Consider the following 26,596-nt stretch of genomic DNA (forward strand, 5'->3'; position numbering starts at 1 on the left):
TAAGAAACCTGATCACCATTTCACACAGTTCTTGCTGACTACACTGAAGAGCTGGCACAAAGAGACAAGAGAAAGCACCAGTGAGAGATCACTCACAGCATGTCCTGGGACCAAGAGTCCCCACACTGTGAAGTCTCTGGCAGTTCAAGTTTTGGAACATGAAGGATTTTTCCAGAATGCCAGCACAGCATGGGATTAATGCAACACTGAATCTGTCAAGACTCAGGTTCCACAGTTCCATGGAAACCTTTTCCTTTCAGGAGCCTAAGGACGTCTTCCAGGTGATCCCAAACTGTGGGCATGGAGAAAGGTGTGGTTGTACAGGCTGTCTAGAGTAGCCACTGAAGAGGAGTTTCTACTCCATTATTGTGCTGGAAGAGTGGAGTTAAGGTACGGATTCTGTGCATCTGACATAGGTCATTCCATCCCTTACAAAATCACAAGTGTCAGGGCCTTGCCAAAAGATTAAACAGAAGGGGTCCAATAGGCCCAAAAGAGTAGTATGTGATGGATGCGTGCGTAACCAGGGCTGTTGCTACCAAATCCGCAGTGGAGTATGTAACGTTTGAGGTAGGTACCAAGCCACCAAGATAGGGCTAGGACAATCCGTTAGGTAGGAAGGAGACCGCGTTTCATTCCTTGCACCAGAGCTCAAGCCAATTGCACTGCACCCGTATAACTACCTAGCATATATTCCCTTCTGCCTCTCTGCAATGAATGCCCTTAAACCTCTTTAGGTAATACAGCTGTGCATAAATAGAACTGTCCTTGTGAAAAAATGGCTAACACAGTGATACATCAAAACCGCAGAAAATGCGCAAAGCACAGTGGATATAGTCATGTACTTTAAGTTACACTGAATAGGATGTGCAATTTACGCATGTTGATGTGTCACTAGATAATAATTTTCAACATATCTGATATCATGTTAAGTTTCCAATATCTAGTATTTTCCAAAGCCACAGACTATGGCTAGAAAGATGATTTCTTTAAAACAACATATTACTCTCAGATGCGTATGGGGGACTGTTAAGTTCAGCACAACGCTTTAAATCCCATCATAATAAGGATTTGGATGCGTGCTATTACATCAAAACAGATAATGCACAATACTTTTAATAAGAATTAGGCTTGTACATTTGAGGGAAGAAATAATCCCTGAGGGATGTAACAGCAAGCCTGATGTTCAGACACCTAGCCATGAACATCGGTGAACTGCAATGGAAGGTTTATAGCAAACATAAACTGAAAGTATACTTGCATTTTCACAGGGAAGATGACAGACATCTTTCCCACTGATTCAACATTTGTAACTTGCACTGTGATCAAAAGCTCAGAACCTTTATAGAAGCCACATGACAGTGGAAAAAAAAATTTAAAAAGAGGAGAAAGTGGCTTGAGTATCAAACACATCACAAACCCAGCCAGCGGCTTAGTGTAGCTAACGTGATACAGGGATTTGAAGCATGCGAACAGAAAATCCGGCTTGCGGGCAGGATGCTCTTATTCAGCTGCAGTTTTTAAGCTCAACGTAGGAATCTTTAATAAATCTATTTCCTGGTTATGCAGGACAACATAAGATGATGATAAATCTTAATTCCTTATTATATCTCTGAAGATGTTAACTTTTTCAGCGTTTTTGGTAGATCATATGAAACAAATACATATATTCACTAGCAAAAGCAGTCCTGTGCTTCCACATTCTACGGATCTGGGTTGTATTTATTCCAAACAAAACAATCAAATGGTTCGGGATATGGATGGAAACAACTCCTTTACTGTATTATTTCAGGAGACTCAAATGTCAACCACAGGGTCATCCAAATAAATTGCTCACAAATTTCAGTGCTATCACAACATTATATATTTTCATCCAGTTACACAATCAAGTAGTTACACAGGGCTTGGTCTTAGGAACTCATTGCATTCACACACCCGGTAAAGCACACGAAGGTTGCATGTGCAGAGAGCTTTCAGATTTGAACACACACTTCAGGAATTTTGCACTGTCTTTCCTAAAAACATGCTAATTTGTTATCCTTTTCATTCAAATGCCTCTCACTGATAGCATTTTAATTTTAGTGATTTTTAAGTAAATGTATTAGAATATTTTAAGACAAAAATAATAACATACATTCATATTAATGCTGTTTTAAAACATTATTTTGTTATCAGTAAGGAGAAAGCCATATTTTTCACAGGGAGTTGCCTACCTTGACCTCCTCAGGGCTTCTTCATCTGGATCTTGCACTGCAGGCAAAAAAAAAAAGTTTCAGTTAAAGAGAGAAAGAAAGGAATTGGCTTTATGATGAAATTATAAGTTCTTTAGAAACTTATCAAAAGCCTATCTAAAGGTGCATTCATGCTGACTTTGCAGCAATGGTTTCTGTAAGAACAGCACAAAGAGGAGCAGTTCCCTAGAGCCAGGAAGAAGGACATTAGTAGAAAAGCAGCTATTACAATTACTTTCTCATTCATTTATTAGCAATGTCCCACAGCTGCAGGCAATGATTCTACAAAGAGGGCCTGCTGGTTTGTAGAAAAGCATGAGAGGCCACAGCAGATTCCTACGAGGAGGAAATACTAAGTGGGGAAGCCCCCTGAACTTCCTTCTCTCTAGATCAGAAACAAGCTCTGAGGTTAGTACCAGGTGGTCAGAAAAATATTTCCATGGGCAACAAGCAACGAAGTTCAAGCTCCCATGATGTTCGTAGCAGATCTAGGTTTAGATAACAGGGCTGACAGAACCATAGGTTCAATACAACTGGTGATCCATGATTTTTTTTACCTCAATAAGTCAAAAGACTGTTATGAGAGACATACATAAGGTAATTATCTTTTTTTTTTCCTAATGAATGGACAGCTTTGTACGTCCAGGCTGCTGGAAGATGAAAGATTACACTGCAGAGATTTGTCTTGTAAGTAAGAATAACTATGGGGTCCCAAATGCTTTTTTTGCTATATAGTCTGTTATACCTTTATGATGAGACCCCTGGCAAACCAAAGAATTTTCTTCATAAAGCATAAAGTGAGATTGATCACTTTGATCTCCTAGTTTACATCCAGGGTTCTCTGATCTTAGCCCTCGCTGACAATGACTATGAGTTGGATGTGAGTCTTCCTTGAGTATCAGTTGCTAATACTGGGGTAAGGAAATAAAGACGTGAATCTAAAATCAGGATACAGGGGATGTTTTGTTATTCGACTTACTGTACTCCGTTCCAGTCATCTGGGCTAGGATGCGGAAAGACCTAGACTGCAAATTGGCAGAACGGCGACTCCAGTCTTCGGTTTCATCTTCAGGCTTGTTCTGAGTTTTAAGCACGGCCTGATACACCGGAGAGGCACTGTCTACGTGAGGATCTTTAAGAGGAAGGGTACTGCAATTCAGAAAGTGAAAGGTTGTGAAACGGTATGTGGTAGCTTTCATCCCAGCCCCTCTCTGGTCTTACACCTTCTCATCCAGAATAACAGCAATCCAAAACATGGCTTTGAAAACAGCACTTTTTTAAAAAAAAGACAATAGATCAATGTAGTGTGAATTAAGAATGTTATGGCTCATTCTGCCTTTGAAATGGCCTGTTATCATTCAAATCTGCATATTCAAAACAGGGGAAAAAAGCTTGGAAATGTCTGTTCATGATTCCTCAGCCAATGCAGCCACAAGCTTATGGTGGTTAGAATAATGGGTGGTGATGAGGGAGAATTATGCCAGGCAAAAACATTTATTTCTCTGAGCATTCTTGTCCCATATTATTTCTTATAAAAACAGCTTCATGTTGATACTCTTATGTTATATCTCATTACAGTTTTGGGCCAGTGTATTTTAAGATTGCAATTAGAAATAGAAAACTTATTTCATTACAAAAATAATGTGGTAGGCTTTTAGAGCTTTTTCTAGAGATTCTTTTTCAAACTCTGAATTAAACTTCCAGCTGCCGTAACTCTGGATTCATTGTCTACTAAACACGTGAAGCATAAGAAGTCTAGACTTGTACTCAAAACTTACATACATATTTCGTATCTGAAATCTTTACCAGCAGAATCACATCCAGGAAGAAACTTCCAATTTTGCACACCTAAAGTCAAAGCTACAAAGCTTTGTACCACAAGTGAGGAAACCTCTCTTTGATTTATGATGCAAGCTAGAAACAGACGTAGTAACTTAATAGCTTTTTTTCTTCTGCAAAAATAACTACTGCATAGCATATGGTTAAAATTAAATATTAACAGAGCTGCAGAAATATATACTGAGGGGATGACGTGTGCTTGGAGTAGCTTGACTCCATGACTTCTCTAAATACAAGGTCTATTTTTGAAGCAAGTGATTTATTGTAACAGCTTTAACATGCTATTCCATATAGAGCTTTGCAAGCAGCATGCTCAACTTCATGAAAATTGAGAAATGGCCCTGTTAAAACTTACGGGCCATTTGGTCCAGCAAAGCCACTGCTATAAAGTTCTGGGAGCAGTCACCTGCTACGTTTCTTCCGTGGTTCAGGCTCAAAGATAGTGTTCTCTAAGATACCATTGTGCAGAGAAAATCTACAGAGAAGTTGGGTTTGTGATTTGAAAGCCTAAGAGGAACCATGAAAAAGCTAAGAAGCATGTCTGATATCTAACGTACAGCAGTAACATATACTGTAATAAAAAATTATTACCAGGTAGTGCCTTAAATATCAATATTTTCCAGCTGACACACTCCTGTTCTTCAGCACTGCATAATATACACTGTTTTAATGGATTTGCATGTAACAATAGCATGGGATGAGTTCTACAAGTAAGACTGCAAGGGGCTCAGAAACATGATATATGCTTATATACGCTATGGACCCCAAAAGCACCTCATCTCTTTAGGACTTTCTTTTTTATTAGAGCAGTATTTATATTCCTCATAACCCCCAGAGTATGCAAACTTCTCACTTTCTTAAGGATCCAGCAGGGTAAAAAACCCAGTAATTTATCTTTTATACGTTTCAGCACAATCACCTACATGATGGAGCATAGCTTAGAAAAAAACCAGACTCTTCAGTTTAAGCTCTGACACAAAACATTAAAGTTACGTAAAGATGACTCTCAGTGTGGAAGATGCCCTGTAGGAAGAAGCAGCATTTTCCAGCTTCTTTTTCAGCTCATGTTTCCTAGGTGACTATCTTTACAATATCTAAACACTAGCAGGTATGGAAGGCGTAACGTGGACTTGTTTATTTTGGGAAGGGTGTGCCATCAGTGGCTTCCACTAGTGTTGCTCCTGTGTGCACCAAGGGACAAATTAGTGCCAGTCTTCAGATGGAAGACGGAAGAGAGAGCAGCAGTCTTCCTCTTCTGACCCTCCCTGGGCAGCAGAAGGGCTTGCTGAGGCAGGCAAGTACGGTCAGTAGGGAGTTCTGCCTTCTGCTGACTTCATGCAGAAATAGTCTTTATATGGAAAAGAGATGCTCTGTAATAGCAAAAGTGAAGTCAGCAACCCCCCTCAAGACCATTCTGCTGCCAATTCTCACTCTTGGCTACGCTGAAAAGTTGTGCCACTGTAAGGGGTCCAGTTAAAGTCCCCAAAAGGTGACCCAGTTTTCAAGTTCCCAGGGGCACTTCAGGCCTATGTCTTAGTAGTGACTAAGCACATGGTACCTTGCCCTGTGTTACTGCTATAGGTGACTGCCTGGGTTTGGCCAACAGTTAACTTTGTATCTCCAGACTTAGTTTTTAATCCCACCGAAGCTTAAAAAACTGCTGTATATGACAACAAATTTCACAGCTGCAGGCTTTTGTACAGTGGATAATAAACCTCTGGGCAGATAGTACTGCTGATTTCAACTGTGGACTACTATGGCAACAGTGGTTTGTAAGTCATGGACAGTTCAAATTCCTTTGTTTAAATCCTCTAGCTGAAACGCTTTATTCTTATATTATGACCAATATACAAAAAAAGCAGTTTAAAAGTGTATGCATAGATATGCCATTATCTCAAAGACAGTTAAAAAATGCTAGAGGCTGGACCACAAATTTCGCAGCAGCAATGTGTGGCATAAATATGACATTAATATCCTTATGGTAGATGATTAAGGCAGGAAATGGAGCTTGGTGAATTAACCTTCCCTAGCAGAGTGAAACACGCTCATATAAATTGAACTAAATTAATGCAATGCATTGGAATATTTCCAACTCTGTCTTTTATGCAACAGGCCTTTTTCTTTTTTTAAGATCGTAATTATATTACAGATTAATAACTAGGACATATAGGCCGCTCAGCATGGAAGTGTAAAATAGAGCACATAGCTGATTATGAGCATTTCATAAACATAAATGTGGCAGCTGATTCTTACAGACAGCCTAAAGATGCACATAACCAGGTTAATACCTCTGTTATACCTCTTCTTAATTTAATTTTTTTCCATCTGGGTGTGTATGTGCAGAAATATCATGTATCTTTAAGCATATTACTTTAAATTGATGTTACTGAAAAAAGTTTTTCCCCAATGGGTTAGAGCTTTTGAGGGTTTTTCCTATTACAGCCTAAGGTATTTTAGTAGGATTCAATAAAAAATTGTCCCCTTTTTTCAGATCATCATACAAGTCACACATTATTAACATTAAAACAACCTTTAAAGACATTCAAACCTCTTTGAATCAATATCAATATGATTTTTTTTCTTGGAGTTCATTATAAACTATGGTTTAGCACGTGAATCACTCCCTGGAGTCATTATTCAGGTTTAATTTAAGTAGATAATAAGTAAAAACTTAGCAACACTGCAGTGTTCTACCCCTGATGTAGACATACAATGAAATATTGTGATTTCGAATATTAGACTGATTCCAACTATTAAAAAAAAAAAGCTGCAAGAGGTAAAAAAAATACCAACCCAACAAACAAACGGTTCGTGCAGCCTGGTACATTATCCAGACAAGTTGACTTATTGTACAGGATACACGAGACTTTAGTTTGTACAATCACATTATTGATTCTGCTACTAGAACTGTTAGATCTTAATCCTGATAAAGTTGCTGGATTTATGTGTACTGACAGGACTTGTGAATTTGGCTAAAACTGTACAATGGAATTTAGAAGAGGTTTCAGAGAAACATACTTGAAATATACTGACTATGTGGTTTTACTGCAGCCAACTCTTGGTTCTTGGTATATCAAAATCAATTAAAACAAAGCAACATAGAGTGAGAAAAGATATAAAGTCAGGGCATTCAAATTTTTCTACCTTTAAGTTTCAGCATGAAGTCTGAATAACTGCAGTATAGATAATTTCTATAATTTCTATGCTTCCCTTTGTGTTTTCCATGGTGATCCAGTACGTGTGGGTTATTTTCTAAGTGACGTGAGCTGATTCTGATCTCACTGACTTAAATCACTGATTTCAAATGGTCAAACTAGAAAATGAATTCTTATCTTAAGCCTGTCTATCCTTCATCACTGATAAAAGAAGTAAGCAGTGTGTCCAGCTATTGCCTGCCAAAAAGAACAGAAGCCCTTTAGATCTGCAGTCAGAGTGTGCTCACCATCTTCCATATACCTGGTGGCATCAGGGCTTATCCCTAACATAAACTGAAAAGCCCAAAGAAGAGTAATTAAGTGCTGAGACCAAATTATAGGCAGAGAATTGAGACACAATGAATCAGTACACAATTTGGTCTGCTTTTATATGATGAACTTCTTGTACAAATATTTCTGCATTAAGCATAATCTTACCTCAGACTTGATAAACTAAGCAAACTAAAGAACATCCTCAGTTTCCACTGCAAATTAAACTTCAGAATATCACAGAGGTGAAAGCAACACCTTAAGGAAATGAGTTACAGGTTTAATTGAATGAATATCAGTCAATGGGTAGGCCATTGTTATATCAGCACAAACCTCGCTCTTATATCTAGATTAAAAATGCTGTGTTAATTGTAATAAAACAACTTACTGAGAAAATTGTTCACTCACTGTTACAAGTTAAACAAAAAGAAGTTACAAAACAGGCTGTAGCTCACAGCAGAGTAGGTTTAGAGCGTGCCCTGCCCCTGACTGCACACAGGAATAAAAACATCAGTTTCTTCTGGGCCCAGGTGAATGTTAGACTTAGGAGTCACATTCCAAAACGAAGGAAAAGCTTTAACAGTAGTTTATATAGTGGATCCCACAGAAAAACTTTTTTTGCAACATTATGGGGGAGAACATAGTCATGGAGTTGTCTGCAAAGAATAATGTTCCACTAGGACTGTCTGATACAATAGGATTAATGGAAATAATCATCCCATTTCAAAACCACCCATGCGATAGGTGGATTCCATGTTGAAAATGAGAAAAAAAAGTTAGAACAGAGCTTTTGCTCGTGGTATTTAACACAGCTTTTGCTGCTACTGGTGCAACAACTCAACAGTCCACGAAAATCTATTTTTTATTTTTTATCTACGTATCCATTCATTTGGCTCTTTTCAAGATATAAGTATATACAAATATAATTCATTACCACCATAAGGTAATTTATGATTCAAGCCTCTCTAATTCTTTACTTGATTCTTTACTTGACAAGTCTACATGTTAAGACAAATCCCTAACTCCCCTGGAAAGTGTGCTGATCTTCCAGTTCTACTTGCACTCTTTGGACTCCTCTCACCCTGTGTGGGATTTTGTAGAAAGGGCATTTTTCCTCTCTGCACAACACAGTGTGTTTTCATCTCTTCCACAGGTGGGAAAAGACGATGGTGTGTGTTCCAGTCCAGCGGAGCCACTACTGTGACTGGAACCGCATTTGAGAGATTCTTTTAATGTGCTGTTTATAAAATGAAAAAGATCCACGTGCTCAGCAGTGAAACTTTGTAATCATCTGATCATTTAAATAGGTAACATTTTTAAACATTAGTATTCTCCTTATGTAATGTCACAGCATTTAGTAGAAAATGCTGATACATCATAAAATGTCTCACATAATCCATACCTATGAAAGATGTGAACCATTATAAAGAACACAGATGGAATGAAGTTCTTTCATTGTACTTTGCTAATTGGAAATATGAGTCTACTTACACCTGTGGAGATTCACTGAGACACGGTCAAAACCAACTAAAGGTATTGTTTGGGATCCATCATTAGGGAGAGTTGTGATGAACAACAGAATAATATTGGTGCAAAAAAATTAGCGGGGGGAAAAAAAAGAATTAAATGAGAAAAAAAATGGCCAGTAAAAGGGAGCACAAGCAAATACATAAACCACCTACATTTTGAATGAGCCTGCAGCTAACATACTCAAAAGAAACTATGTTAAAGTGTGTTGCTACACCTATATTTTGGTGTCACATGAAAAGAAGGTAAGTTCTATTTTGGGTAGAAAGATACCGAAAAGGAGAGAAACCTGGTTACTTTCATCACACATGTAATTTCAGTTAAGTCATAACAACTGTGGATAAGTTTATCAAATTACCAGAAACATACATTGGAAAAGCAGAATTATTAAAGATCAATGGATTTTGCCATAATCCAAAGGATATGCGTAAGACCAATGTACAATGTGTAAACTAGGAATAGGGATAATACAGCACAACACTCCATTCTGAAGAATAAAATAGTAGCCAGTGCTAAATAAATATTTAGCATTCTTCATGTATCCATAAAAATTCCACCCCCCTTTCCTGTTCTTTCTGATTTATGCATATAATACAGTGGTTATTACAAAGCATGGTCATCATAAATGAAAAGCCATCCCGTGTCATATACAAAGCACTAGATATATTTCTGTAAGTTTACCAGTTCTAGGAAGAACACCAAAAGGGAAGCATTACATTTTTTAACTATCCATCCATCCTTTTACCTTCAAAACGATGAAGTGCTTTCAAACACTATATAGGATCGATTTGTATTTTTCACGCATAAGAAACTCCAGAAAAAAGAGTCCAGGAAGAGCTGCCGTGTCATGCACATAGGGACTGTTAGAGGTATCATGCAGAGAAAGAGCATTCCACACAAAGAAATAACCTTACCCAGCAAATTCTCCACCCTGGGCTTGTGCCTGGCCTGCAATTGCATCCATGATAGCATCTTGGGAATACATGCTGATCGGGGTGTTATACTGGGCGTGAATGATAGTAGCCTTGCCGCCTAGGCCTTTCACCTCAATGGGTTTGTGTGTAGACAGGGCAGAGTCCTTCAGGACATTGGGGTTGAAACGCTCCGTGAATTCCGTGCTGGGTTACGCAAGAGTGAGGTTCGACAGGGAAAGGAGGGGAAGAAAGGAGAAAGGTGTGACAGTTAAGTGAGAGAAAAAGCACCAACAGAGGAGTGCACAGGTCTGTTCATGGCATCTCACCACAAAAGCTTCTGTCAGAGGGTAAGAGACAACATAAGTAACATGTAACAGCTAAAAGCTGGCTGCGCTCATGGATGACACTTCTATGTTGGCTCACAGATGCATAAAGAGAAAAAAAGGTGAAACAATTGTCATTGTATAAAAATCATGACAAATCCCTAAGTGTTTATGTGATACTTACACATCTTAAAATTGTATTATCCATGCATATATACATATAAGTGCATACAAACATATATACACGCACATACGTATATATGCATGCCCATGGGCATACACACATATTGCAGAGAATTCCCAGTTTATTCACTGCATCCATTCGTTCTTTCAGAAGGGTCTTACAAAGCACTAGAAAGTGCAATGGGGTGAAGAGATGTCAGGTCCTCCGTTATTTAGAAAGTTCCAGTACTTTCTGTCTGGATTATTGATCATAGTGAAATGTAATACTTGAGTCTTTTAATCTTCAAAGCTTTTCTCACAAAGACTGAATTACTCTTCCCAAAATCCCTGTACAGCCAGCCATAAGTGTCACTACAGCATCACAAATGCTCAGTCTCAGATCAAAATATCCTACATTGCAATCAATGGGACAACTGCAGCTGGAAGAGTAGCCGCCATGTTTTCCAGTGGCTCCATTTATGAGGAAGAGATTTTTTTGTTTGAGAAATAGAGCCATGAGCAAGTTAACTGAAGCTCCCATTGCAGCAGAACAAGTGAGTTTAATGTCAGACTTCAGCTAAAGAGCACCTGGCTTCCTTGTAGCGCCTACTTGTGCGTTGTTCTAGTCCTAGAGTTAGGACTGAGCACACTGAACCTCACCTGCCAGGCACTGAAGTAGCTGCTCTTCTCTAACCTATGGCAGATCAGATGAATCTCCAGTCTGCTGTTCCTGCCCTGCCAGCAGGAGGAGGATGTCAGCAGTATAGATTCCATGTGCTCACCAAACTGGGCAAAACCGAGAATTCTCTCCTTTGGGAAATAATGGGTATTTCACAAAGGTTTCATTTTGAACAGAGCCCAAAAGCTGGAAATGGGTATATCTCCCCCAAAAAAGAAATTCTGAAAAATGTAATCCCATTTGATTGGAACAATTTTCCTTTTCAGGTTAAAACCATTACACCATAAGTTTATCAGCTAATATTAAGTCTTTCGCTGAATTTTTTCATGTGACTAACAACAGCCTCTCTGGTTGGCAAGGGAACAATAGTGTGCCTGTCTGCCCTGGGTGAGCCCCAGAGGCTGAGTGTTAAAACCAAACCCTTAATCCAGTGTGAAGGAAGAAGGAAAATCAAGTGAAGCTGGCAGCCATCTGATTTAATCTCCCAGAGACTACCAAAGGTGACGTGCTACCTCTGAACCCAGCCAGGGGACTCCACTGTGCTTTCAGCCTTTTGTTTGGTGGGATGCCCTGACTGAGGATGGACAGTAAGAGAGATACGGTCACACATCAGTCAAAATACTTGATAGAGCATTGACAGCCACATGCACAAGGAACGCAGACGTAAATAAACACATGCTGTATTACAGCCATGCCTTTAGTTACACACATCAACATTTTAAGGGAGCAAACCGGGAAGCTGCATTATGCGTTCAAAAAGTGAAAACAATCTTTTTACAAAGACATTTTCACATTTAAAATAGCTCTCCATTCATCAACTATGACAATATCATTATTATACTGACATCAGCTGTTGAAGGGTGATGTACAGAGGTGCAGGTTGTTAGGCTCTTGACTTTTCAGCATGCACATGCCTTACTTTAACAATGGTATCTCTTTTCTTTGTGATACCCTAAACGATCACACGATAATTATGAACACACAGGTCCTCCAGATCTTGAATTTAGTGTTCTCTTTTCCCCACACTGTTAGAGTTATTGAAGAGATTCTAAACCCAAGATCTGAGAAGACTGTGTGAATGAAAAGACAGAGGTTAAATACGCTCCTTTTAAAGAATAAAGTTCAAAGCAATTGGTTTCCAAATCAATTACAAAAATAAAAGCTAGTAATCCTAGAAGAGCGGAAACTTGCCTAACAGTAGCAGCAGCAGTGATTTAGGCTTTCACTTGTGGTATTTAAACAGTTCCAGTGATGTTTTTCAAGAGATTTTAGTCACATTACACACACCTAAGGCAAAACTTTCACTGAAGTTAACAGGATTCCCATAAAAATAAGAGAAAAGGGTACAGATTTTCAACTGCAGAGTTTTCTTCATAACTCTGGAAGAAAACTGAAGATATTAGTGCTTGTAAGGGGTGCTGTGCCCTAGGACAAAGTGGCAGAGGTAAGACCCTACAGACAGCTGAAGCACCTCTGCAAAACGAATGGGATTTTTCTACCAAGCTGTGAAAGGATCAGGAAAAATAAATCCCAAAGCAAGTAAGATTAAAAACACCCCTATAACATGACTTCTGGTTTCTAAGACAACTGTAACAGAATAATTATCAATGTAAATTGGCCAGAGTTTTGTCACTCCAAAGGAGTTACATCATTTGCATGATATCACACCCATACCTCATTAAAATCAACAGAGAATGCCAGATCAGTGTAAATGATATGCAGTAAATATTATTTCAACTTTACGTATCCTACTACTTCTAACCTTCTTTGTCAGTTTAAATTTGACATTTAACTAATATAATTATTTATTTTTTTGGTGAATTTAACGCAGTTTCCAGCAATCACAGGACAACACTCAGGTCAGAGACAGAAAGCGGGAATTTAAAGACAAATCCTCTGCCCTTAGGAAACTCAAGATCAGAGCTGAGGACTCTGTGAACTTTCCTAAATAAAGCAGACCAACCACATTTTCAAATCAATAGTTGCTTCTTGGTTGGGCAATATGTTTACTAAGAAAAATTACTTTTTAGATCTTTTCTATATCAGTATCTCATACCAACCTAAATTTGAATTTTAGTGGAGCAGGACTTTGGAAATTAATTTAATGTTGAGGCTAAAAATACATCACTAATACACCAAAAAAGGCTCAGATAAGGTTCTCCAAATCCTGAAGACATGAAGACTATGTAAAGAGTTAGGAGGAATTAAACCCGGACTGTAGAGACAAAAAAATCTGAAAGCATTTGCAGGAACTGAGCAAGCTCAGGTGCTAACTCCATCTGCAGCATTAGAACATCAGCAAGAAATGCCGAACACGTGGTGGGAGCAGCACCACTGGGCACCAGTGGCAGTGCACGATGCTTGCTGTACCAGTAAGATTTAAAAAAAAATTACTTCCACTTGCAAGCAGACACAGCAGAAGCACAAGGGATCATGCTACCCCAGAAAACAGATCTTCACACATACAGCGTAGCACAAATACTTGGCATTATATAGAAGTGATACTAACTTGGCAGCGGTGTTGGTTATGACCTAAAAGAAGAGAAAGAGAACAAACAACATCAAAACCAACCAAAAAGAAAAAGTCAAGAGTTTTTAGAGTGCAAAGGGCAAAAGGTATTTACAGAAGCTTACTAAAGCTTTGTTCAGACCATCTACAAATAAGAACAAAAAGTAAATGTATGCCTGAAAACCCCAACATGATTAAGAAAGGAAAAAACGTAGGGATTATAGTTGATCCACTAGGACCTAGTAGGGTACCATGGCATTTTGGCTGACCCTTGAACATGATTTTATTGCTGTGCATCCCTAAAAGTACTATTATCAAAGTGTATGGGGGGAGGGAGTGGAGGGAAGAAAGAAGCATTTGCAGAGCATATTCTCATCTGAAAATAGCAAATGAGTGGTAGAGATCATATTCTTCTCTCAGATAGTAAATATTCAGGGATGAAGTCTGTTCTCCTCAGGCTGCCCTCAGAGTTGGTATTGCAAGATTGATTTTTTTGGTCTTTTACATGCTGGAGAATATCCAAAGAATATATTGGTAGATGGTTTAGATTTAAAACTAAGGAAAATGCCTTTGTATTTAAGAAACCGTTGGCCTAAATCTGACTGTACCTACATTACGCCAACAGTGGTGTAAGCCAGTTGATTTCAGAATAGTCGTTCCTAATTTATTCCATGTGAAATGAAGCAGGTCTGTGCATTATGTGGTTTTTTGGACATCTGTACCAGGATATTTTATTCCATCTAGTATGTACACAATACGAAAAAACATATGTTCGTGCTACATCCTGCTTCGCTGCATAAATAAGAAGTGATGGCGGCTCACACAGTAATTCCAAAGAAACACAATATAAAACTCAACATAGGCCTCATGCGGGCCAAAGCTGGGAGCGATGAACAGATAGTGTGCTCAGACTGTAATATTATATTATTTGCTAATAACTCTTTCTGGTTGGTTGCATGAATAACATTAATGGGCTATGACATTTATTTTAACTTAGTTTTTTCAAAGCTTAGAATACCCATATTTTGATCTTATGTTCTTGGGACAAGAGGAATTCATCATATTTTGCGCAAAATAAAAAGGAAGAGAGGCCAGGATCAGTTAATAAACAGTTCTTATTTAGCTGCACAGAATGCTGTTGACAGAACTGGGCGCTGAACCGTCCAACTTGCTGTAATATTTCTACTTGCTGCTGTTACGTGTCTACAAAATACTGGGCAGCAACGTCATACTGTTAGAGTGACATTCAAAGTGGATTTGTCTCCTGCTTTTGCCTCGCGGAACCTTTGATATTACTGCATCTTTTTACATACGGTCCTTTTGCATTTGCTCATCCAGCTGCCTTTTTCATGATCAAAAACACTGATGAGCCAAAGCTGCAGTAAAGGCTTTGCCCATCTGCATTTCCATGGAAAAGCAATCACAGACCACCTTCTGCAGTTACCGTTCTTCAGGCTCTCGCATTTGAGAATATTATTCTAACTTCATAAACCCTACATTAAGCCAAATATATCAGTCTGTTACAGGAACCAGTAGAGATATATTAGGAACAAGCTGTAGCCTGTAAGCACATCAGTGATCCTATATCCATTTTAGGTATGTGCAGGACAGCTGGGCACTCATTTACAACGAAACATGGTGTAGTAGTATCATTTTCTGAAGTGGACTCTGATGCGTGCTTTAATCTTCTAATCCAGGCCTCTGCTTTACACATAATATTTTAAAGGCAGAACTACTGTCCCTAAAATCCCCTAATTAGAGGAACCACTTGTTTGCATATAAAAATATGTTCAAAGATGAAAATCATTATGTGCACACAGCAAGAACAGGTCAACAGCCACATGTTTCACTAAAGACTTTGTAGGTGTGAAGAGGCTACTACAGCTTCCTTCAAAAAGAGTAAGTCTTTACTTCTTCTGTTTAGTATGTGATGAGAAAATTCTCTCCAGTTCAGAGCCACACATTATTTTAGCTTAATTCTAAATACGGACACGGATGAAACACCCAACTTGCTGCTCACAGAGGTCACAGAGCAAGAAGCCAGTAACCCAAGCCACCTGGCACGTACTTGTGGGGCAGGTATTTACTGCCCTTGACCTACAATGTGAAAAATAACTTACGCTGGAATGAAAAAGAACCACATGTTACAAGCTATGACTCACTCTTCGTATTTATTAATACTTCCCTTTCCAGAGCTTTCAGCACATGAAGTTCCACACTCTGAAGACGCCACGTCTATTTTTCACCCTGGGCCAGGGTGATAAAGCTTTAACATAAAAGTCTATCAGCGAAACAGATGCTTTGTTATTCTTCCCAGATCAAGAAAATAATCTCAAAATAAATTTTAGCTTTCTGATAGGATTTTCCAAAGGGTTTAGCTAAACCTCTAACAGTAATTCACACAATTAAGTTTAAATCATTTGGTGAAAAGGACACCAAATTGAAATATGAAATATACCTTAAGATCAACCCCCCAAACCTGAATTTTCTTACAGCTTTTGCCAAACTGCTAAATGCATGTTCATGAAAGCATAATAAATTCACAGTTTTGGAGCACCATAGTTTCACAATCTTTACGCAGTATCTCATGTTGTACAGGATGTCCACAACAAAGTCCAGAGATGATTTGGCAGAGCACTTAGCTCTGGGATCTTTCACCTATTCAAGTTGTTCCTGGGCTGCACGATAAAAGCTGATTTTTTTTTAACAGAACATTTAGATGACCTCATAAGTTTTCTTGTTTGTTCCTCAGTGCTACAGATATTACAGGTGGATAGACAGCAATTCCCTAAAATTCTGTTCAAACTAAATAAAGTCATCTCAGGTGGTTGTTCTAAGGTAGAACCTTGCTTTGTAATTCAGTGCAGTGCCACAAGTGTGCACTAACATGCGTACACATAAAGGAGACAGGAAACATGGAAAAGCAGGAGAGAGAAGACAGTGAGGTGTTTTCTGCAGGTACACCTTTTTCACACCCCAACGATCACTGTCACATTACATCGTCTCAGCGCAATGCCCTCTGGAATCGATCGAACGGTTCACACTGCCTTCGGTGAGAGATGGATGCAGCTGTATTGTAATTTTGATACCAAAGAAAGAGTCGGAGTGCCGAGCCATCCAAAATACAGCCCCTTCACCCTTACCCGTGCAGATGTTAAGGAGGGTTGTGAAGCTACTGGGAGCAAGGTAGTGAGATATACTCCCAGGAAACTCTGTGTATTCAAATAAGACAAGGATTAGTTTTCCTCAAGAAGACTGTAAATTAAGAGAGAATCATTCTGACGTTTATTTTGCTGATCTTGCTTACTAAAGGAAATTATTTTCTTTTAAACGCTAATTGCCTTTCTTAATTACCCACTATGAGGAGAGAGGATAGGATTTTTGGAGATGAGTTAATTAGGATTGTTATTGCCGAGTGCTCAAGAGAGTTACAATGAATCACCTAAACTGCTTGAATCATCTAGAATATGTATCTATGCTCTTTTATAAGGATAAAATATCCTTACTTTGCTACAACTTAAAACCCCTTGGTTTAACTCTTGCAAAGAGCTTCTGCAATGGGATATAAAGGACTTAAAAATATCATTTGCTATCAGATCTCGAGTGGATTGTCTGAACTTTCTGTTTTTCCTCATATAGCCAAGTCCCTAGTGTCATAAGTACACTTTTTCCCATATTCATAATAAGAATTTTATCTCCATTTTAAATAAACACACAAAAAAAACCAAATTAGAGATTTGTTTGCAAATGAATACATGAAGGCAGAAAAATTAGGAAAACATGTTTGTCATTGCTTTTTCTCATGTATTGTAGCCTAAGCTCCTCACTTCACAAACCTACTAATAAAACAGTTGATCTGCAATCCAGTAACACTGAAAACTGTGACAGCATGGGATCAGACTACCTGGGTAGTATCTAGAGATCATTCCTTGTTACATACAAGTTAAGAGCAAAGCTGATGGATGTGAGAAACAATGTCGAAACCAGAGGATTCAAAATACTGCAATTTTGACTCACTTTGCATAGGAAACCCAATACGTTAAGGCAGGAATTATAGCAGGACACTCCAGTAGACTGGCACGTCAGATGTGCTGGGCAAAGCAATTTCTCTTTAGGAAAGTGCCAAAGATGAGATCTGCTTTATAGCAGCTTCTATCATGGCCGACAGCGATACTTGGTTCTATGAGACTACATGCGTTAGTTTAAACTGCTAAGTGCCGCAACCCTGAGATGATCACAGTTACTTCAGTTATCGTGCTCCTCCTCATGCTCTGATGACTATTGACAATCCATATTGCAATTCAGATACCAAAGACCAAGAGTTTTTCTGTACTGGTACTGTGTATGTGTGTTGGGGGGTACTGGAAAGTTTCATGGTTGTTCCAGACCTTAATCATGATTACCAGACAAATGCACAATAGGGTAGGTACTACTACATTCATTTTTCAGCAAATTCATTACTTATTGACATATTAAATATGTTACCTACCCTCTAGGAAGTCCGCCTTGTGAAGCCCTTCGGTTGAGACTTAATTTATGCATCTCAGCCATTTCCCTGAGAGTCTCTGCTGAGTAAAGGCCAATGGGGTTGTTATACTGCCTTGCAGGGCTCAGCTGCTGTAAAGGGCTATTGCCATCAGTCAATACGGGGCTTACTTTGGAACCTAGGTTACTCTTTGCAGGTGAAATGTCGGGAGTCACAGACTGAGAGGACATGGAAGTTCTAACTGTGGTAGTCTTTAAGTAGGAAGAGCTATTTGAAAAGCTGATCTCTTGCTTGTTGAGGTAGCCTGAAAACGTTCCATTGGTTTCTAAAATACTACTCATAGGCCCAGTCGCCGTGTTAGTTAGAGGACTGAAGGTTGTTCTGTTGCCATTGATTTCCCAAGCAGGTTCCTGTAGTAGCAAACATGCAGGCCAAGAAAAGAAAAAAAGAAAAGAGCAATCATAGAACACATGCAAAAATAACATATCTGCAATTTCTGCTTTCTAAACATATTGAAAAACTTGCAATAAGTAGATTGGGGCCAAAGCATCCAACCTTTCAGGGAAGATTTTCAACAAAGAAATGCATTATTTCAAAATAAGGGAAGCAAAACATACTCAAGCATTTTTTTACTGAGTTTTAGTTGAAATCAACAAATAAAGCTTAACATTAAAAGTGCATTTGCTACTAGTTAACCTCATAGCAATAATTTTACAAAGACAACACTGTCCATTAACTTCTAGGATAATTAAGAAATCTTTAAGAAGTGTCTTGAGGTCAGAATCATTTGAGAGCATATACGAACACAAAAGTCAATGCCATTATTATAAAAACATAATGATTCTAAACCACACCATTCTATTTCCCATGAGGACACTTGAGGTTATCGAAGCCCACACATGGCATTGCTTCCACAGGCTCTGGTTCATGCTAATTAGGCCATGCAGAATGGTTAGCAGATAGACCAAGAGGAGTCGAGAACAGCTACTGCTCAACAGAGAGGATGCTTCTATTCTCATCCTTTCCTGCATAATCTCCACTGGAAGAAATGTGCACATGAGTATGTAGATGATGAGTGTATGATCTTACAGTCATGTCACAGATGACGTTCGTAACTAGGACAGCAGGATGTATTGTCTTAGTCCAAATCACAGCAATCTCTCCTACAATAGCTATACCCAGAGAAGTCTGTGCTGGTGCTCAAATTACAAACATTCTACCAAAACCTCATCCTGGAAAAATACAGAACTATGCTTCAGTTTCAAAAATGATTTGCTATTAATGCGGCTCTGTGAAACCAAAATAAAAGGTAATATCAAAAAAGAAAATTACTGATTTTTCAGCACCACAATGCAGGAAATTAGTTGTCACACGAGTTCTGAGGAAGTTTCATGTAAAACTTGTGTGCTCATGTTGCCTAAAGCACCCTATCACTGTTTCACGCTCATTCTGGTGCAACACCAGCTAAATCCCTGGGACTGGAGTGCACTCAGCACTTTGTGGGAAGCACAGAGTGCCCTTGGGGTTAAATTGCCTCTTTCCCTTCCAGCTACTGGCAGCGTGGAGCGCCTACAGCTCTATACTTTTTGGAAGGCTGCCTACCTGCAGTCTGGACAATTTTATCAGAGAGGAATAGAAATTTCACTTTCAGGAGGGCATTTTATACCTTTACTCTCAGTTTTCTTATTCTTTAACTTCTAAAGGCTCAGTGATTGGAACATGAATAGCAAGATTCTAATACTGATTATTTTTAACATCTCTTTAATGTTTGCCTTTTGAACCTCAAATCCTGAGTGCTGGAATTCATCAGCACATGTTTTAAAATAACGAATTATATAGGTTCAAAAGCTGTTTTATTCATCACTTCTGTTTGTCTGTAATTATGTGCTTTGAATTAAAAAAAAAAAAAATACCTATAGCCAAGGTACCCAACAAACTATTTGAATGTTTGGCAATTTAGTGATTTCTCTAGAGCCATAATATCAATTTGTAGCTTATCTCAGAAGCTCCTGGCTCCAGCCTAACTTAGGGTACATGTCTTTTGCTACAGGAGAAGGATCACTTCAGCCTCTCCCTCTGGACCTAGATACACTGCAGCCATAACTGGTACCTGGATGCCGTGATGCTCACAGTTAAGAGGCCCACCAGTAATGCTGGCAGCATGCTGCGGTCCAGCTCTGGGGGACAGGGACAGGCAGGGGACATTATCCTGAAGAAGGGATGGATCCCACAGGCTGCCCTCAATGAAAGCCTGTACAAGAGAAGGTGGTGGCCCACAGTGACACTGTGCCTCATTTGGGCTGGCACTGCTTCAGTTGCCATCTTTAACATCTTACACGCATCTTTCCCGTAGCCTTGCATGAAACATAAGCCTGAGAATAATTTGACCTCTGATCTGCTACTTTTGCTAGTATTGGTTATCGTTGATGGCATTTACTGATCTGGATACTAAGGTTCACTAGAAAGATAAATATTTTATACTCTGCTCTTGGATTTTTCTACATTGTATATTTAAGTTTAGAGAGATTACATTTGAAAAATTGAGATATTATAGCTTGACTAATTAAAATTAATTGCAAAAAAAACCCCTAAAGATTTAAGGATATAATTAATCATAACATAAAATACATTTAATACATTTTGAATCAAAAATGTAAGGCAGATAAAATGAACTGAGGACATTTTTCTTAGTAGTAAACAGGAAGTGATTTTAACTGGCATTAATAGCTGCCTGGGGCTGTAGGAATAATCCTAAAAGCGTTTTTCAGGCTCTACCTTTTAAAATAAATACATTTGAATTATATACTTCAGTCATAATACCCTGTCTATGTCACATACCCTGACATAGAAAATAGCAAAGAACCAACCTTTAAGTGGCCGACAGCAAGCTTCCAAGTACCATTAAATAAACAGAAAACAGGGATTCTCTCTAAAAATGTAAGAGGGGCACAAACGCACAAGGCCACGTTCCTAAATTATCACCACTGGTGCAAATGCATTTTACGTGCTAGCAGAGAGGGACAAAACAAATATTAAAAAAAAAAATACGGAGGCAATAGAAAAGAAAAAAAATATGCCAGAGTTGTATTTGTTTGTTGTCCTGAAAACTCTGTGGCTTCATATCTAAGTTAACTGTGAGTTTCCTTTCTAAACCCCATAATAAAAGGACATGCAAGGAGATCTGATTATAAAGTGTCAGTTTCAACTGCTAATGAGAGAAATGCCAGATATTGCCTTAATCCTAATGCATTTTCATAGTTTTGGTGTTACTGGACGCTAAGAGTAGAAAAAGGGAAAATTACAGGACCACCATCAAAAACCATGGTTGATGATTTTGCTCACCTTTATGACACGAATGGAGCTTTGGTTTCAATCTGCAAACAATTTCTAGCTGGGATACCAGCATGCTGGTAACTCAGCACTAGGATTCCCAGGACCCCAGCAGTGCCAGGTTAGAATTCTCCATTTTAAGTTAATATTCGTGGTAGTTTTAAGGTAGGTGTTTTCCCTATGTTTGTGGGGAAAGGGATGAAACAGGAGGTGTCTAAGAAAGCAGCTGTGTAACTTCTAAAGAATTACTGCCCAATAATCAGTTTATTTAGCTCTTTCCTTTTGTGATTGACAAAGAAACCCTCATTCAGTTCATTCCCAGTAGAATATTTTAGATTTTTTTTTTTCCTCTGGTTCAGTGGGAATACCAGATCAATGCAGCATTTCTGAAACCATTTCTGAATGTGAAGGTCAGATTTCTGATACTGAGCAGCAGCACGGCCCTTAGCATTACATCACATGAAACGCAGCCAACAGTAACAAAAGCTCCCCTTTTTCCCATCTCTCTCATCCCATTCTGCCTCACAGTCTCCGTGGCTGGAAAAGCAAGAAAATGTTTCAAACTACGGAAGTCTGATGCTACTCTTCAGCCGACCAGAAGAGGAGGCTCTGACACCGAGCAATGGACTGCTTCCCGCCAGGAAGATGAGATCCTGCAACAATCCTGCAACTACGAGGGGAAAACTGCTTTTTAATTTCCCAGTGTACCGTCAGTGAATGAGCTTAAAGCCGATACATGCAGAGGAGTCTCAAACATGGGGGAATAAAAGGAAGCTACGAATCAGTTCAATTTCCATTCTGAAATATTATTATTCTTTTCTTCATAAATATTCAATTTCTATGAAAGGCAAATGCTACTCCTTACGTATCAGAGAAGTGAGAAGCAAATCGTCTTTATGCACCTTCTGCGCTTCTGGGAGAAAAATTTCAACACTATACTAATGAATTTGACCTCCCAACATGCCCAAGAAGCAGCTGTTGCTTTAAGCTTTTTATAGAAAGAAGGAAATGGAGGCACCATGGCATTAAATGACTCTGCTCAAAGATATCCAACAAACAGCTTTTTGCTCAGCCAGCTCTTCTATCCTATGCTTTACTTACAAAGTCAATCGTCCCTTTGTCTATTTTCTCTCAGCCACATATTTCCCAAATTTGACAGGAAAGAAATCATAAGCATTATGATTTCCTCAGTGGGACTCTGAAATAAGTGTTCAGTACTGTTTCATAAACAGGACAACGCATAGTCATATTACTAAAATTAAAGAGGCTGTCTTAATACCTTTATGCAAAGGGACAAATGTTAAAGGTATGCTTAGTCTTAAAGCTTCAGCTTGAACGTTTTGAACTGCACTGAGCTGAATCTTCACTTCTGTTGTGATTCCCTGAAAAGCTTCAGGAACCCACCGACTGCTGACGGCTTAGTTTCAATCCTTGGACTCAGGCTTGCTCTTCTTGTCATTTGAATACTTTCAGCATTAGTTATGCCCTTTCTACCAGCTAGGCGACACCTGTCCAAATGACTTGACTAAATCAAAAAGATTCGACTAAACTAAATGCAAATTGTTTCAAGTTTGAGATTAATGTCAGATAAGGAAACAGTGAAACTGTAAATCACTGAAACTTTTATTTCCAATAATAGCCCTACAGCTGAGTTGGTGCTATACTTATGGTTGCCGAACCTGTATCATCCATAGCATTGATCAGCTCAAGAAAGTAAGCAGAGAAGGTGTGGTACTTGTGGAATGTAGAAAAATTTCTATCATGGTGAAGAACTCTGGCATTTTTACACCTTCCTTAAATCTTTGTAAAAGAATGTATGCCTATTTTTCTAAAACACAAAAAAAACCCCATGACCATAGCAGTCAAAGAAGAAATACATGCTTGAAAATTAGTGGAAGCTGCAATCAGATCAGCAATAATGTACAAGAGAATTTATGGTTTAAACTAGACACTGAACTTGCACATGCAGATTTTTTAGCTAACATTGCCATGCCTTAACCTTGACTCAGAGGAAGGTGAGAAAAACTTCTCTTGATTTTTGAGGACAAGACTGTCGTGACTGTCTTGTAATGTAGTTTTTTTGCTGTTTATTGAAATGTAATTGAATTCATTTCATGTGAACCATCAGAGTCTAAACACTGTCAAGCAGTGATGTGGAGGTGACAGCTTCTGCCTATGTGTCATGGAATTCTTCATTTCTACAGTGATCCTGTTACTAGAAATAATAAAGGGACAAGCAAAGAAACCTCGATTTTTAAAGTATATTTACTGTTACATACCTTATTGCAACATCCCCATACCACTGTTTGTATCAGTAAAGACTTTTTGTTCTGGATTTTAAGGCTCCTCCAATGGTTCAATGCCTTCATTCCCTTCCAAACCACCCTCAGAGAAGAATTTTTCATAGAATCATAGAATGGTTAGAGTTGGAAGAGACATTAAAGATCTAGTTCCAAGACCCATGCCATGGGCAGGGACACCTTCCACCAGACCAGGTTGCTCAAAGCCCCATCCAGCCTGGTCTTCTTCAGTTAAAAATTACTGTTGTCTACCAATGTATACTAGTGACACAAATGTCAGTCCTCTTGACCTGCAAAGGGCCTCCCACTCCAGCACTCTACTGCTACCTCCTTCCCCCTGGGCCAAAGACCCTACACCTAAGAAGACCTTGCTGAATACCTTGCTAGATACCTTATTTCCTACCATACCTTCTCCTAGTTGCCACCCTTTTCCTCCAGAAAGGCTCCAGTAAATCTCTTTTCCAGCTGCCAGTATTGCCTGTAGCCCATTCAGAATAGGCTGCCTCCAACAGCTCCTATAAACCTTTCCTAAGCACCGACGCACAGAATGCTTAAGTGTGAGACAACATGCTCCTGAGAAAGGGTTGAGTCCTTTGATCCTCATCTCTCTCTGTAGGGTTAATATAGGAAATGTAAAGGGACCTTATAGTTTTCACACTAAAGGCACTTTTAGGACTTTTTAAAAAAACCTACAGTGAGTGGAGTTAGCTTTCTATAGGGTATATATTTAAGGGAGAAAAATGTTTTGTGTGGTAAACAGCTTGGAATACCTATGGCAGCAATTTTAAAATTGACGCTTGCAGGGAAGAAATGTACCTAATACAGTCATGAAAATAAAAGCTTTTATGTGGTGGAAGTAGGCAAATTTGTCATACCTGCACAGGTGCTACTGAGGGTCCCAAAAGACAGTTATAAGACTTGTGTTGGTGAATTAACCCTGAAGAGACATAACTCTGAAGTCTACTTGCTGCCTTGAAATCTAACAGCATTCTGTGTAGTTCTTGAGGGAAAATAAGTACTCTCTCCTCCTTCCTGTCCCTATTACTTTGCTGGTGTAGTTGAACACCAGCCTAACAAGAAGAGTGATCCATCGTTTTTGTTCTAGGAATTTTACAGTACTGTTTGGTGATTCTTCAAGAACTTTCTCCAAGATAACTTCTATAAAATCACGATATAAGCAGAGACAACTCTGAGCAAGAGAAATTCTTAATTTCATCTTCCCTTGCCAAAAAGCTTACAAGATGCGGAGCAAAATAACATTATTTCTGTTTCAATTAATAAACGGCCAGACAAGTTGATTTCAAATTTGACAAAATAAAATGGAATCAAATTATTCTCTCCAAATGCATTGTCTTCTGTTAGTTCGAACATATTTGCAGCAGTTACAGGGATGATGTTACCTTCTGAGCTCTGAATTTGGAAAGCATGTTTTTTATAAAAATTACTTAAAATTGATCTATGGAAGTCAGAACTGCCAAAAACAGTAGAATATGACCTAATTCCCCATGTATTTTGATCTTCAGTGTTTCTTATTTATACTCATGCTAGGGATGAAACTGGCACTCACAGAAGGGGTAAAGTTGCAGCAATGGAGATTTTACCTCCTCTCCATTTGTCTAATTAAATGCATCAGCATTAGAAGTGTCCTACCCAGTGCTGGAGCCTAAGGATATATACCATCTTCAAGGTATCCTTGCTCCTCAGTGTCTCCAAAGATACAGATGATGAGTTGCCAGGTACAGTCAATGAATGCTCTTTATTCTAATAGGAACATTTATTTTATGGAAGATGACGAGCTTTGACAACAGAAACCAAGCCATCCATTTCCTCTGCCACTTGCTGTTATCCTCTGCATTTTTTATTCTCATGTCTTTTGAATAATGTGACAAGAATGCAATATGATGCAAGATTTCAAATGCCCTGATGTCCTCTTTCCAAATCAGTGTCTTTTCAGTTGTAGTCAGGATTTGGATACGCTGAGGCACAGTCTAACGGTGCCTCCTGGGGAAACCCAAGAATCTACAAAAGCAAGTGTATATTTTGAGAAGCTTTGGTGGCCTCTTGCAGCCTCGATGAAAACAAGCTGCTCGGAATGGGTTAGAGCAGATCACATCAGAGGACAGCTGGATGCTTTGGTTCTGCTAATCAGAAATTAGCAACATACAGATCATTAATACACTGCACTGTGGCAGTTTCACTGCTTGTGCACTCATTCAGTCTTTACTTATCTGGGGTGGGCAAAAGTTATTTACTATAGTAGGTATTTACCTTCACTGTGGTAGATAAAAATGATATTAACTTTGGCTGAGGAGAAATGTGTCACATACCTTCTGGTGAGGAATTACAGCCCTGGGAGAGTCAATTCTAGGTGCTGTGGTTGAAACTGGCACTGGGCGTTTAGATCTGGGGACCCAAAAAAAAAGAGAAAAAAGATTAGCCATCTGGAGTCCTATTTTTCAGCTTTAATTTCATGTAAAAAAGCTGCTTCAACAGGAGCAAAAGCTAAGCATAGCCTAGACTTTTTCTCATGATCATCATGCTTTTTCTACATCCTCATTTACAAAGGTCTTAAATGTGAGAAAAAGTTTGATATAGTTTCTCTGAATGATGAAAAGCCACCAGTTACAGAAGCAGCCTCTGACTTGGGAGATCATCTGTTTTCCAGTAGCTCGCAACAAACTGCATTTTCACACATGACAATCAGCCACAACTGATAGATAAATTCGGGTTTGGGCAGCATGCTGGAAAAAGAGACTTAAAAGTGTCTTAAAATGCAGAGACTAAATCTCAGTACTGAAGCATCTCAAGGTCAGCTCCTGAAAAGATTATTAT

At 38.8% G+C, this 26,596-nt stretch overlaps 1 protein-coding gene and 1 long non-coding RNA gene across 7 annotated transcripts in view; one reads left to right on the plus strand and one right to left on the minus strand.

Moving 5' to 3' along the window:
* LOC134517554 (uncharacterized) lies at positions 1 to 25,018 on the plus strand. Its single transcript, XR_010071665.1, has 4 exons — positions 1 to 390; positions 2,864 to 2,918; positions 8,688 to 8,841; positions 21,993 to 25,018. It is a non-coding gene; the product is annotated as an uncharacterized LOC134517554 (long non-coding RNA).
* LDB3 (LIM domain binding 3) overlaps positions 1 to 26,596 on the minus strand; it is a 123,223-nt gene that overhangs the window by 48,895 nt on the left and 47,732 nt on the right. For 3 of the 6 annotated variants that reach the window (XM_063339155.1, XM_063339152.1, XM_063339157.1), the window contains exons 4-8: positions 26,092 to 26,167; positions 13,649 to 13,671; positions 9,976 to 10,179; positions 3,211 to 3,380; positions 2,214 to 2,250 (exon numbers count right to left, since the gene is read on the minus strand). In XM_063339155.1, the coding sequence (XP_063195225.1) occupies positions 2,214 to 2,250; positions 3,211 to 3,380; positions 9,976 to 10,179; positions 13,649 to 13,671; positions 26,092 to 26,167 (510 nt within the window). Of the gene's footprint in view, positions 1 to 2,213; positions 2,251 to 3,210; positions 3,381 to 9,975; positions 10,180 to 13,648; positions 13,672 to 18,137; positions 18,545 to 26,091; positions 26,168 to 26,596 lie in introns of all 6 variants that reach the window. The other 3 variants (XM_063339156.1, XM_063339151.1, XM_063339154.1) reach the window with 2 other exon arrangements.

The sequence above is a fragment of the Chroicocephalus ridibundus genome, chromosome 6 (genome assembly GCF_963924245.1).
Source record: "Chroicocephalus ridibundus chromosome 6, bChrRid1.1, whole genome shotgun sequence".
NCBI lineage: Eukaryota > Metazoa > Chordata > Aves > Charadriiformes > Laridae > Chroicocephalus > Chroicocephalus ridibundus.